We start from the raw sequence: 14499 nt of genomic DNA, 5'->3' as shown, positions 1-14499 counted from the left end.
TACCTTCCTCAAATGTTTTCGGCAGTTGAAATTTTAGGGGAAGGGTACTTTGGTACTGTGTTCAAGGCTCAACACATATCTGACAACAAGAACTACGCCATAAAAATATTGAAAGCAAATAAAATTTCTGAATCCGAAAAATTCAAAGAAATAAGAAATTTCGAACAAGTGGGGTACCACCCCCACATTGTAAATTACATCATGGGATGGGAACAGGAAGCTGACATATACCCCATGATGCAGTTATCCCAGACGAGTCTGGTAAACTACGTTAAAATCACCAATGATGTTCCAGAATTCGTCTTTTGGGACTGCATCCGTGATGTATGTCTCGCTTCGATCTACCTGGCAGAAAGACGTTTGGTCCATTACGATATCAAGGATGATAACATCCTAATACACGGAAAAAACTTTAAACTGGCTGATTTCGGCACAATAGTTGAGATAAGAGAGGTAAGTCAAAACAATTTATTTTTACATCCTTTACAGTGGCGGATCCAGAAATTTTTTTGGGGGTCATGGATCTTGAGGGTGATTTAATTACTTTTCTCTGATGCAAGGTCGCTTAGTCTTACCACCCCTAGGATAAGTGGGTTTTCAATTATTTTTTGGATTTTTTGGATGGGCCTAATTTTTTTTTGTTTGACAGCTCTCCGTTTTTTTAGGATTATTGAATTGATACTTATTTTCGTTTGGGGGGGGTCATGACCCCGTGACCCCTCGCTCTGGATCCACCATGATCCTTTAACCAGCGCTCCCTTGTTACGAGTGACTAAAATTTTGTAGTGACTTCTTGTAGTTACGAGTGACTTAAATTAAAAATACTATAAAAAAATCAACCAAAAAGCAAAAAAATTTTAAAAAATTTAACACATTCGTTAAAGAAAAGGGTGGGACGAAAACCGTTTATTCGATGAAGTCGCGCCACGCTTTTCTTTCACGAATGTGTTAGATTTTTTCAATTTTTTTTGCTTTTTAGTTGATTTTTTTTATATTATTTTTAATTTTAGTCACTCGTAACTAAAGAAAAGCGTTTCTCAAAAATTTTGTTTTATATATTTTTAATTTCTTTATAAGATATCTTGATTTAGCTATAAGTTTTTTAAAGTTGAATAAGTTAAAGTTTATAAAAGGCATGTTTACAAGATGAAAATGCTTGCTGAGTTAAAATTAATTGAATATTTTATGGATTTTAGTGACGCTCAAAGATGCTGGAAGAGCCGTACCTTTCTCAAATATTTTCGGCAGTTGAAATTTTAGGGGAAGGGTACTTTGGTACTGTGTACAAGGCTCAACACATATCTGACAACAAGAACTACGCCATAAAAAAATTGAAAGCAGATAAAATTTCTGAATCCGAAAAATTCAAAGAAATAAGAAATTTCGAACAAGTGGGGTACCACCCCCACATTGTAAATTACACCATGGGATGGGAACAGGAAGCTGACATATACCCCATGATGCAGTTATCCCAGACGAGTCTGGTAAACTACGTTAAAATCACCAATGATGTTCCAGAATTCGTCTTTTGGGACTGCATCCGTGATGTATGTCTCGCTTCGATCTACCTGGCAGAAAGACGTTTGGTCCATTGCGATATCAAGGATGATAACATCCTAATACACGGAAAAAACTTTAAACTGGCTGATTTCGGCACAATAGTTGAGATAAGAGAGGTAAGTCAAAACAATTTATTTTACATTCTTTACAGTGGCGGATCCAGAAATTTTTTTGGGGGTCATGGATCTTGAGGGTGATTTAATTACTTTTCTCTGATGCAAGGTCGCTTAGTCTTACCACCCCTAGGATAAGCGGGTTTTCAATTATTTTTTGGATTTTTTGGATGGGCCTATTTTTTTTTTGTTTGACAGCTCTCCGTTTTTTTAGGATTATTGAATTGATACTTATTTTCGTTTGGGGGGGGGGGGTCATGACCCCGTGACCCCTCGCTCTGGATCCACCATGATCCTTTAACCAGCGCTCCCTTGTTACGAGTGACTAAAATTTTGTAGTGACTTCTTGTAGTTACGAGTGACTTAAATTAAAAATACTATAAAAAAATCAACCAAAAAGCAAAAAAATTTTAAAAAATTTAACACATTCGTTAAAGAAAAGGGTGGGACGAAAACCGTTTATTCGATGAAGTCGCGCCACGCTTTTCTTTCACGAATGTGTTAGATTTTTTTAAATTTTTTTTGCTTTTTAGTTGATTTTTTTTATATTATTTTTAATTTTAGTCACTCGTAACTAAAGAAAAGCGTTTCTTAAAAATTTTGTTTTATATATTTTTAATTTCTTTATAAGATATCTTGATTTAGCTATAAGTTTTTTAAAGTTGAATAAGTTAAAGTTTATAAAAGGCATGTTTACAAGATGAAAATGCTTGCTGAGTTAAAATTAATTGAATATTTTATGGATTTTAGTGACGCTCAAAGACGCTGGAAGAGCCGTACCTTTCTCAAATATTTTCGGCAGTTGAAATTTTAGGGGAAGGGTACTTTGGTACTGTGTTCAAGGCTCAACACATATCTGACAACAAGAACTACGCCATAAAAAAATTGAAAGCAGATAAAATTTCTGAATCCGAAAAATTCAAAGAAATAAGAAATTTCGAACAAGTGGGGTACCACCCCCACATTGTAAATTACATCATGGGATGGGAACAGGAAGCTGACATATACCTCATGATGCAGTTATCCCAGACGAGTCTGGCAAACTACGTTAAAATCACCAATGATGTTCCAGAATTCGTCTTTTGGGACTGCATCCGTGATGTATGTCTCGCTTCCATCTACCTGGCAGAAAGACGTTTGATCCATTACGATATCAAGGATGATAACATCCTAATACACGGAAAAAACTTTAAACTGGCTGATTTCGGCACAATAGTTGAGATAAGAGAGGTAAGTCAAAACAATTTATTTTTACATCCTTTACAGTGGCGGATCCAGAAATTTTTTTGGGGGTCATGGATCTTGAGGGTGATTTAATTACTTTTCTCTGATGCAAGGTCGCTTAGTCTTACCACCCCTAGGATAAGTGGGTTTTCAATTATTTTTTGGATTTTTTGGATGGGCCTAATTTTTTTTGTTTGACAGCTCTCCGTTTTTTAGGAAATTGATACTTATTTTCGTTTGGGGGGGGTCATGACCCCGTGACCCCTCGCTCTGGATCCACCATGATCCTTTAACCAGCGCTCCCTTGTTACGAGTGACTAAAATTTTGTAGTGACTTCTTGTAGTTACGAATGACTAAACTTAAAAATACTATAAAAAAAGCAACCAAAAAGCAAAAAAATTTAAAAAATTTAACACATTCGTTAATGAAAAGGGTGGGACGAAAACCGTTTATTCGCTGAAGACGCGCCACGCTTTTCTTTCACGAATGTGTTAGATTTTTTCAATTTTTTTTTTATTTTTAGTTGATTTTTTTTATATTATTTTTAATTTTTGGTCACTCGTAACTAAAGAAAAGCGTTTCTTAAAAGTTTTGTTTCATATTTTTAATTTTTTTATAAGATATCTTGATTTAGCTATAAGTTTTTTAAAGTTGAATAAGTTAAAATTTATAAAAGGCATGTTTACAAGATGAAAATGCTTGCTGAGTTAAAATTAATTGAATATTTTATGGATTTTAGTGACGTTCAAAGATGCTGGAAGAGCCGTACCTTTCTCAAATATTTACGGCAGTTGAAATTTTAGGGGAAGGGTACTTTGGTACTGTGTACAAGGCTCAACACATATCTGACAACAAGAACTACGCCATAAAAAAATTGAAAGCAGATAAAATTTCTGAATCCGAAAAATTCAAAGAAATAAGAAATTTCGAACAAGTGGGGTACCACCCCCACATTGTAAATTACATCATGGGATGGGAACAGGAAGCTGACATATACCTCATGATGCAGTTATCCCAGACGAGTCTGGTAAACTACGTTAAAATCACCAATGATGTTCCAGAATTCGTCTTTTGGGACTGCATCCGTGATGTATGTCTCGCTTCTATCTACCTGGCAGAAAGACGTTTGGTCCATTACGATATCAAGGATGATAACATCCTAATATACGGAAAAAACCTGGTACAAAGAAGTGGCTGATTTCGGCACAATAGTTGAGATAAGAGAGGTAAGTCAAAACAATTTATTTTTACATCCTTTACAGTGGCGGATCCAGAAATTTTTTTGGGGGTCATGGATCTTGAGGGTGATTTAATTACTTTTCTCTGATGCAAGGTCGCTTAGTCTTACCACCCCTAGGATAAGTGGGTTTTCAATTATTTTTTGGATTTTTTGGATGGGCCTAATTTTTTTTGTTTGACAGCTCTCCGTTTTTTAGGAAATTGATACTTATTTTCGATTGGGGGCGGGGGGTCATGACCCCGTGACCCCTCGCTCTGGATCCACCATGATCCTTTAACCAGCGCTCCCTTGTTACGAGTGACTAAAATTTTGTAGTGACTTCTTGTAGTTACGAATGACTAAACTTAAAAATACTATAAAAAAAGCAACCAAAAAGCAAAAAAATTTAAAAAATTTAACACATTCGTTAATGAAAAGGGTGGGACGAAAACCGTTTATTCGCTGAAGACGCGCCACGCTTTTCTTTCACGAATGTGTTAGATTTTTTCAATTTTTTTTTTATTTTTAGTTGATTTTTTTTATATTATTTTTAATTTTTGGTCACTCGTAACTAAAGAAAAGCGTTTCTTAAAAGTTTTGTTTCATATTTTTAATTTTTTTATAAGATATCTTGATTTAGCTATAAGTTTTTTAAAGTTGAATAAGTTAAAATTTATAAAAGGCATGTTTACAAGATGAAAATGCTTGCTGAGTTAAAATTAATTGAATATTTTATGGATTTTAGTGACGCTCAAAGATGCTGGAAGAGCCGTACTTTTCTCAAATATTTTCGGCAGTTGAAATTTTAGGGGAAGGGTACTTTGGTACTGTGTACAAGGCTCAACACATATCTGACAACAAGAACTACGCCATAAAAAATTTGAAAGCAGATAAAATTTCTGAATCCGAAAAATTCAAAGAAATAAATTTCGAACAAGTGGGGTACCACCCCCACATTGTAAATTACATCATGGGATGGGAACAGGAAGCTGACATATACCTCATGATGCAGTTATCCCACACGAGTCTGGTAAACTACGTTAAAATCACCAATGATGTTCCAGAATTCGTCTTTTGGGACTACGTCGGTGATGTATGTCTCGCTTCTATCTACCTGGCAGAAAGACGTTTGGTCCATTACGATATCAAGGATAATAACATCCTAATACACGGAAAAAATCTGGTACAAAGAAGTGGCTGATTTCGGCACAATAGTTGAGATACGAGAGGTACGTCAAACAATTGATTTGTACATCCTCTACAGTGGCGGATCCAGAAATTTTTTTGGGGGTCATGGATCTTGAGGGTGATTTAATTACTTTTCTCTGATGCAAGGTCGCTTACAGCCGGTTTCCGAAACGTTATTCAAATCTCCGATCATCTAATCGGCTGTCAGATTTGATCAACTGTTAACCAGTGATGGGTTTCTCGAACGCCAATTATTGTAAAATTGCATGATCATAGATCATGTAATCGATGATCTGACATACGACTTGGTAGCGATACTGTCACAATTGGCTGTTATCCTTCAAAATTTCAATTATATTAACCTCTAAATCCAAACTTGTATCGTTAGATTCTAAAGGTGCATTCTCTCTTACGTACTGTCACTTTGGTTTGGAGCAAGAATTGAACGAGAGCATTTTAAAAATGAGGCTAGGTATTGTGACGAAACTTGGAGATATAAAACAGTTTATTTATGATCTATAATATTTTATTATCTTCTTTTTATTTTTGGTTTATATATTTACTTTTTATATTTATTTTTAATTTATTTACCGGCTGTTTTATTGTCTTCAAAGTTAGCTGCTATAATTTCTCACACGTTTTCCCTCTTATTTACATCGCTATAATCATTATGTTCTGCTTTTTAGAGCTCTGGCCTCTCAAAAAATAGCTCCATGAGTCTAGCATCCTTGTTACCTTACATTTTTAAAAGAAAAAAAAAATATAAATTGTATAATCAAATATAAAAAATGTCCGATATATCCATGTTCTGCAAGTTAAATAAATATTTTAAATTATTTCTTCCATAAAAAAATCTTATTTTTATTGAATAATATGATTTATATCATTTATATATGTGTTATTTGACAACTTTTTCCAGGAATTTGTTAATTACAGAAATTAAAAAACTAAAAAAAAACTCTTAACAGCCCGTTAGTCGACGCATAGTCGCAGATTAGGTAACAGTCCATTTTTACCGCCGTTTGACAAGCGAAACTGGTTAATCGAACTTTAGCAGACTCAAAACACTCATGATCGGCTGTTAACTAACGATTAATCTTTTGTCAGATGATCGACTGTGGTTAAAACTAGTTTGTTTGACGTTTCTGACGCATTTAATCTATTGTTAATCGTCGATTACATAATTTTTGAGATGATCATCCTTTCGGAAACCGGGCGTTAGTCTTACCACCCCTAGGATAAGTGGGTTTTCAATTATTTTTTGGATTTTTTGGATGGGCCTAATTTTTTTTGTTTGACAGCTCTCCGTTTTTTTAGGAATATTGAATTGATACCTATTTTCGTTTGGAAGGTCATGACCCCGTGACCCCTCGCTCTGGATCCACCATGATCCTTTAACCAGCGCTCCCTTGTTACGAGTGACCAAAAATTTTGTAGTGACTTCTTGTAGTTAGAAGTGACTTAAATTAAAAATACTATAAATAAATCAACCAAAAAGCAAAAAAATTTAAAAAATTTAACACATTCGTTAAACAAAAGGGTGGGACGAAAACCGTTTATTCGATGAAGACGCGCCACGCTTTTCTTTCACGAATGTGTTAGATTTTTTCAATTTTTTTTTGCTTTTTAGTTGATTTTTTTTATATTATTTTTAATTCTAGTCACTCGTAACTAAAGAAAAGCGTTTCTTAATTATTTTTTTTCACATTTTTAATTTTTTTATAAGATATCTTGATTTAGCTATAAGTTTTTTAAAGTTGAATAAGTTAAAGTTTATAAAAGGCATGTTTACAAGATGAAAATGCTTGCTGAGTTAAAATTAATTGAATATTTTATGGATTTTAGTGACGCCCAAAGATGCTGGAAGAGCCGTACTTTTCTCAAATATTTTCGGCAGTTGAAATTTTAGGGGAAGGGTACTTTGGTACTGTGTTCAAGGCTCAACACATATCTGACAACAAGAACTACGCCATAAAAAAATTGAAAGCAGATAAAATTTCTGAATCCGAAAAATTCAAAGAAATAAATTTCGAACAAGTGGGGTACCACCCCCACATTGTAAATTACATCATGATATGGGAACAGGAAGCTGATATATACCTCATGATGCAGTTATCCCAGACGAGTCTGGTAAACTACGTTAAAATCACCAATGATGTTCCAGAATTCGTCTTTTGGGACTGCATCCGTGATGTATGTCTCGCTTCGATCTACCTGGCAGAAAGACATTTGGTCCATTACGATATCAAGGATGATAACATCCTAATACACGGAAAAAACTTTAAACTGGCTGATTTCGGCACAATAGTTGAGATAAGAGAGGTAAGTCAAAACAATTTATTTTACATCCTTTACAGTGGCGGATCCTGAAATTTTTTTGGGGGTCATGGATCTTGAGGGTGATTTAATTACTTTTCTCTGATGCAAGGTCGCTTAGTCTTGCCACCCCTAGGATAAGTGGGTTTTCAATTATTTTTTGGATTTTTTGGATGGGCCCAATTTTTTTTTGTTTGACAGGTCTCCGTTTTTTTAGGATTATTGAATTCATACTTATTTTCGTTTGGGGGGGGGGTCATGACCCCGTGACCCCTCGCTCTGGATCTACCATGATCCTTTAACCAGCGCTCTCTTGTTACGAGTGACTAAAATTTTGTAGTGACTTCTTCTAGTTACGAGTGACTAAAATTAAAAATACTATAAAAAAATCAAGCAAAAAGCAAAAAAATTTAAAAAATCACATTCGTTAACAAAAAGGGTGGGACGAAAGCCGTTTATTCGATGAAGACGCGCCACGCTTTTCTTTCACGAATGTGTTAGATTTTTTCAATTTTTTTTGCTTTTTAGTTGATTTTTTTTTATATTATTTTTAATTTTTGGTCACTCGTAAGTAAAGAAAAGCGTTTCTTAAAAGTTTTGTTTCATATTTTTAATTTTTTTATAAGATATCTTGATTTAGCTATAAGTTTTTTAAAGTTGAATAAGTTAAAATTTATAAAAGGCATGTTTACAAGATGAAAATGCTTGCTGAGTTAAAATTAATTGAATATTTTATGGATTTTAGTGACGCTCAAAGATGCTGGAAGAGCCGTACTTTTCTCAAATATTTTCGGCAGTTGAAATTTTAGGGGAAGGGTACTTTGGTACTGTGTACAAGGCTCAACACATATCTGAGAACAAGAACTATATCTGAGAACAAGAAAAGGGTGGGACGAAAACCGTTTATGCGCTGAAGACGCGCCACGCTTTTCTTTCACGAATGTGTTAGATTTTTTCAATTTTTTTTGCTTTTTAGTTGATTTTTTTTATATTATTTTTAATTCTAGTCACTCATAACTAAAGAAAAGCGTTTCTTAAAAGTTTTGTTTCATATTTTTAATTTTTTTATAAGATATCTTGATTTAGCTATAAGTTTTTTAAAGTTGAATAAGTTAAAATTTATAAAAGGCATGTTTACAAGATGAAAATGCTTGCTGAGTTAAAATTAATTGAATATTTTATGGATTTTAGTGACGCTCAAAGATGCTGGAAGAGCCGTACCTTTCTCAAATATTTTCGGCAGTTGAAATTTTAGGGGAAGGGTACTTTGGTACTGTGTACAAGGCTCAACACATATCTGACAACAAGAACTACGCCATAAAAAAATTGAAAGCAGATAAAATTTCTGAATCCGAAATATTCAAAGAAATAAGAAATTACGAACAAGTGAGGTACCACCCCCACATTGTAAATTACATCATGGGATGGGAACAGGAAGCTGACATATAACTCATGATGCAGTTATCCCAGACGAGTCTGGCAAACTACGTTAAAATCACCAATGATGTTCCAGAATTCGTCTTTTGGGACTGCATCCGTGATGTATGTCTCGCTTCTATCTACCTGGCAGAAAGACGTTTGGTCCATTACGATATCAAGGATGATAACATCCTAATATACGGAAAAAACCTGGTACAAAGAAGTGGCTGATTTCGGCACAATAGTTGAGATAAGAGAGGTAAGTCAAAACAATTTATTTTTACATCCTCTACAGTGGCGGATCCAGAAATTTTTTTTGGGGTCATGGATCTTGAGGGTGATTTAATTACTTTTCTCTGATGCAAGGTCGCGTAGTCTTACCACCCCTAGGATAAGTGGGTTTTCAATTATTTTTTGGATTTTTTGGATGGGCCTAATTTTTTTTGTTTGACAGCTCTCCGTTTTTTAGGAATATTGAATTGATACTTATTTTCGTTTGGGGGGGGGGCTCATGATCCCGTGACCAAGCTCTGGATCCACCATGATCCTTTAACCATCGCTCCCTTGTTACGAGTGACTAAAATTTTGTAGTGACTTCTTGTAGTTACGAATGACTAAAATTAAAAACCCTATAAAAAAATCAACCAAAAACCAAAAAAAATTTAGAAAATTTAACACATTCGTTAAACAAAAGGGTGGGACGAAAACCGTTTATTCGATGAAGACGCGCCACGCTTTTCTTTCACGAATGTGTTAGATTTTTTCAATTTTTGTTTTATTTTTAGTTGATTTTTTTTATATTATTTTTAATTCTAGTCACTCGTAACTAAAGAAAAGCGTTTCTTAAAAGTTTTGTTTCATATTTTTAATTTTTTTATAAGATATCTTGATTTAGCTATAAGTTTTTTAAAGCTGAATAAGTTAAAATTTATAAAAGGCATGTTTACAAGATGAAAATGATTGCTGAGTTAAAATTAATTGAATATTTTATGGATTTTAGTGACGCTCAAAGATGCTGGAAGAGCCGTACCTTTCTCAAATATTTTCGGCAGTTGAAATTTTAGGGGAAGGGTACTTAGGTACTGTGTACAAGGCTCAACACATATCTGAGAACAAGAACTATATCTGAGAACAAGAAAAGGGTGGGACGAAAACCGTTTATTCGATGAAGACGCGCCACGCTTTTCTTTCACGAATGTGTTAGATTTTTTCAATTTTTGTTTTATTTTTAGTTGATTTTTTTTATATTATTTTTAATTCTAGTCACTCGTAACTAAAGAAAAGCGTTTCTTAAAAGTTTTGTTTCATATTTTTAATTTTTTTATAAGATATCTTGATTTAGCTATAAGTTTTTTAAAGCTGAATAAGTTAAAATTTATAAAAGGCATGTTTACAAGATGAAAATGATTGCTGAGTTAAAATTAATTGAATATTTTATGGATTTTAGTGACGCTCAAAGATGCTGGAAGAGCCGTACCTTTCTCAAATATTTTCGGCAGTTGAAATTTTAGGGGAAGGGTACTTTGGTACTGTGTACAAGGCTCAACACATATCTGACAACAAGAACTACGCCATAAAAAAATTGAAAGCAGATAAAATTTCTGAATCCGAAAAATTCAAAGAAATAAGAAATTTCGAACAAGTGGGGTACCACCCCCACATTGTAAATTACATCATGGGATGGGAACAGGAAGCTGACATATACCCCATGATGCAGTTATCCCAGACGAGTCTGGTAAACTACGTTAAAATCACCAATGATGTTCCAGAATTCGTCTTTTGGGACTGCATCCGTGATGTATGTCTCGCTTCCATCTACCTGGCAGAAAGACGTTTGATCCATTACGATATCAAGGATGATAACATCCTAATACACGGAAAAAACTTTAAACTGGCTGATTTCGGCACAATAGTTGAGATAAGAGAGGTAAGTCAAAACAATTTATTTTACATCCTTTACAGTGGCGGATCCAGAAATTTTTTTGGGGGTCATGGATCTTGAGGGTGATTTAATTACTTTTCTCTGATGCAAGGTCGCTTAGTCTTACCACCCCTAGGATAAGTGGGTTTTCAATTATTTTTTGGATTTTTTGGATGGGCCTAATTTTTTTTTGTTTGACAGCTCTCCGTTTTTTTAGGATTATTGAATTGATACTTATTTTCGTTTGGGGGGGGGTCATGACCGCGTGACCCCTCGCTCTGGATCCACCATGATCCTTTAACCAGCGCTCCCTTGTTACGAGTGACTAAAATTTTGTAGTGACTTCTTGTAGTTACGAGTGACTTAAATTAAAAATACTATAAAAAAATCAACCAAAAAGCAAAAAATTTTTAAAAAATTTAACACATTCGTTAAAGAAAAGGGTGGGACGAAAACCGTTTATTCGATGAAGTCGCGCCACGCTTTTCTTTCACGAATGTGTTAGATTTTTTCAATTTTTTTTGCTTTTTAGTTGATTTTTTTTTTATATTATTTTTAATTTTAGTCACTCGTAACTAAAGAAAAGCGTTTCTTAAAAATTTTGTTTTATATATTTTTAATTTCTTTATAAGATATCTTGATTTAGCTATAAGTTTTTTAAAGTTGAATAAGTTAAAGTTTATAAAAGGCATGTTTACAAGATGAAAATGCTTGCTGAGTTTAAATTAATTGAATATTTTATGGATTTTAGTGACGCTCAAAGATGCTGGAAGAGCCGTACCTTTCTCAAATATTTTCGGCAGTTGAAATTTTAGGGGAAGGGTACTTTGGTACTGTGTACAAGGCTCAACACATATCTGACAACAAGAACTACGCCATAAAAAAATTGAAAGCAGATAAAATTTCTGAATCCGAAAAATTCAAAGAAATAAGAAATTTCGAACAAGTGGGGTACCACCCCCACATTGTAAATTACATCATGGGATGGGAACAGGAAGCTGACATATACCCCATGATGCAGTTATCCCAGACGAGTCTGGTAAACTACGTTAAAATCACCAATGATGTTCCAGAATTCGTCTTTTGGGACTGCATCCGTGATGTATGTCTCGCTTCGATCTACCTGGCAGAAAGACGTTTGGTCCATTACGATATCAAGGATGATAACATCCTAATACACGGAAAAAACTTTAAACTGGCTGATTTCGGCACAATAGTTGAGATACGAGAGGTAAGTCAAAACAATTTATTTTACATCCTTTACAGTGGCGGATCCAGAAATTTTTTTGGGGGTCATGGATCTTGAGGGTGATTTAATTACTTTTCTCTGATGCAAGGTCGCTTAGTCTTACCACCCCTAGGATAAGTGGGTTTTCAATTATTTTTTGGATTTTTTGGATGGGCCTAATTTTTTTTTGTTTGACAGCTCTCCGTTTTTTTAGGATTATTGAATTGATACTTATTTTCGTTTGGGGGGGGGGTCATGACCCCGTGACCCCTCGCTCTGGGTCCACCATGATCCTTTAACCAGCGCTCCCTTGTTACGAGTGACTAAAATTTTGTAGTGACTTCTTGTAGTTACGAGTGACTTAAATTAAAAATACTATATAAAAATCAACCAAAAAGCAAAAAAATTTTAAAAAATTTAACACATTCGTTAAAGAAAAGGGTGGGACGAAAACCGTTTATTCGCTGAAGACGCGCCACGCTTTTCTTTCACGAATGTGTTAGATTTTTTCAATTTTTTTTTCTTTTTAGTTGATTTTTTTACATTATTTTTAATTTTAGTCACTCGTAACTAAAGAAAAGCGTTTCTTAAAAATCTTGTTTCATATATTTTTAATTTCTTTATAAGACATCTTGATTTAGCTATAAGTTTGTTAAAGTTGAATAAGTTAAAATTTATAAAAGGCATGTTTACAAGATGAAAATGCTTGCCGAGTTAAAATTAAGTGAATATTTTATGGATTTTAGTGACGCTCAAAGATGCTGGAAGAGCCGTACCTTTCTCAAATATTTTCGGCAGTTGAAATTTTAGGGGAAGGGTACTTTGGTACTGTGTACAAGGCTCAACACATATCTGACAACAAGAACTACGCCATAAAAAAATTGAAAGCAGATAAAATTTCTGAATCCGAAAAATTTAAAGAAATAAGAAATTTCGAACAAGTGGGGTACCACCCCCACATTGTAAATTACATCATGGGATGGGAACAGGAAGCTTACATATACCTCATGATGCAGTTATCCCACACGAGTCTGGTAAACTACGTTAAAATCACCAATGATGTTCCAGAATTCGTCTTTTGGGACTGCATCGGTGATGTATGTCTCGCTTCTACCTACCTGGCAGAAAGACGTTTGGTCCATTACGATATCAAGGATAATAACATCCTAATACACGGAAAAACCTGGTACAAAGAAGTGGCTGATTTCGGCACAATAGTTGAGATAAGAGAGGTACGTCAAAACAATTTATTTTTACATCCTCTACAGTGGCGGATCCAGAAATTTTTTTGGGGGTCATGGATCTTGAGGGTGATTTAATTACTTTTCTCTGATGCAAGATCGCTTAGTCTTACCACCCCTAGGATAAGTGGGTTTTCAATTATTTTTTGGATTTTTTGGATGGGCCTAATTTTTTTTGTTTGACAGCTCTCCGTTTTTTAGGAATATTGAATTGATACCTATTTTCGTTTGGAAGGTCATGACCCCGTGACCCCTCGCTCTGGATCCACCATGATCCTTTAACCAGCGCTCCCTTGTTACGAGTGACTAAAATTTTGTAGTGACTTCTTGTAGTTAGAAGTGACTTAAATTAAAAATACTATAAATAAATCAACCAAAAAGCAAAAAAATTTAAAAAATTTAACACATTCGTTAAACAAAAGGGTGGGACGAAAACCGTTTATTCGATGAAGACGCGCCACGCTTTTCTTTCACGAATGTGTTAGATTTTTTCAATTTTTTTTGCGTTTTAGTTGATTTTTTTTATATTATTTTTAATTCTAGTCACTCGTAACTAAAGAAAAGCGTTTCTTAATTATTTTTTTTCACATTTTTAATTTTTTTATAAGATATCTTGATTTAGCTATAAGTTTTTTAAAGTTGAATAAGTTAAAGTTTATAAAAGGCATGTTTACAAGATGAAAATGCTTGCTGAGTTAAAATTAATTGAATATTTTATGGATTTTAGTGACGCCCAAAGATGCTGGAAGAGCCGTACTTTTCTCAAATATTTTCGGCAGTTGAAATTTTAGGGGAAGGGTACTTTGGTACTGTGTTCAACGCTCAACACATATCTGACAACAAGAACTACGCCATAAAAAAATTGAAAGCAGATAAAATTTCTGAATCCGAAAAATTCAAAGAAATAAATTTCGAACAAGTGGGGTACCACCCCCACATTGTAAATTACATCATGATATGGGAACAGGAAGCTGATATATACCTCATGATGCAGTTATCCCAGACGAGTCTGGTAAACTACGTTAAAATCACCAATGATGTTCCAGAATTCGTCTTTTGGGACTGCATC

The 14499-nt window shown here is 34.2% G+C and overlaps 1 protein-coding gene across 1 annotated transcript; it reads left to right on the top strand.

Annotated features, from left to right (window-relative positions):
• Nucleotides 1-2327: 2327 nt before the first annotated feature.
• On the top strand, nucleotides 2328-9453 carry LOC126892576 (membrane-associated tyrosine- and threonine-specific cdc2-inhibitory kinase-like). Its single transcript, XM_050662138.1, has 2 exons — nucleotides 2328-2903; nucleotides 9300-9453. Exons 1-2 carry the CDS (start codon nucleotides 2652-2654, stop codon nucleotides 9384-9386), a joined length of 339 nt encoding a protein of 112 aa, XP_050518095.1. The 5' UTR covers nucleotides 2328-2651; the 3' UTR covers nucleotides 9387-9453.
• Nucleotides 9454-14499: the final 5046 nt, after the last annotated feature.

This window comes from Diabrotica virgifera, chromosome 9 (genome assembly GCF_917563875.1).
Source record: "Diabrotica virgifera virgifera chromosome 9, PGI_DIABVI_V3a".
NCBI classification, from domain to species: domain Eukaryota; kingdom Metazoa; phylum Arthropoda; class Insecta; order Coleoptera; family Chrysomelidae; genus Diabrotica; species Diabrotica virgifera.
Note: the sequence above shows the minus strand (reverse complement) of the source record. Positions and strands in the feature narration are given on the sequence as shown.

What these genes read in the sequence shown, in the direction of transcription:
- LOC126892576 (XM_050662138.1), top strand. Translation starts at nt 2,652, where the DNA reads ATGGGATGGGAACAGGAAGCTGACATATACCTCATGATGCAGTTATCC. An exon ending in CAATAGTTGAGATAAGAGAG is followed by an intron (nt 2,904 to 9,299) that starts GTAAGTCAAAAC and finishes GAGATAAGAGAG; the next exon opens with GTAAGTCAAAACAATTTATT.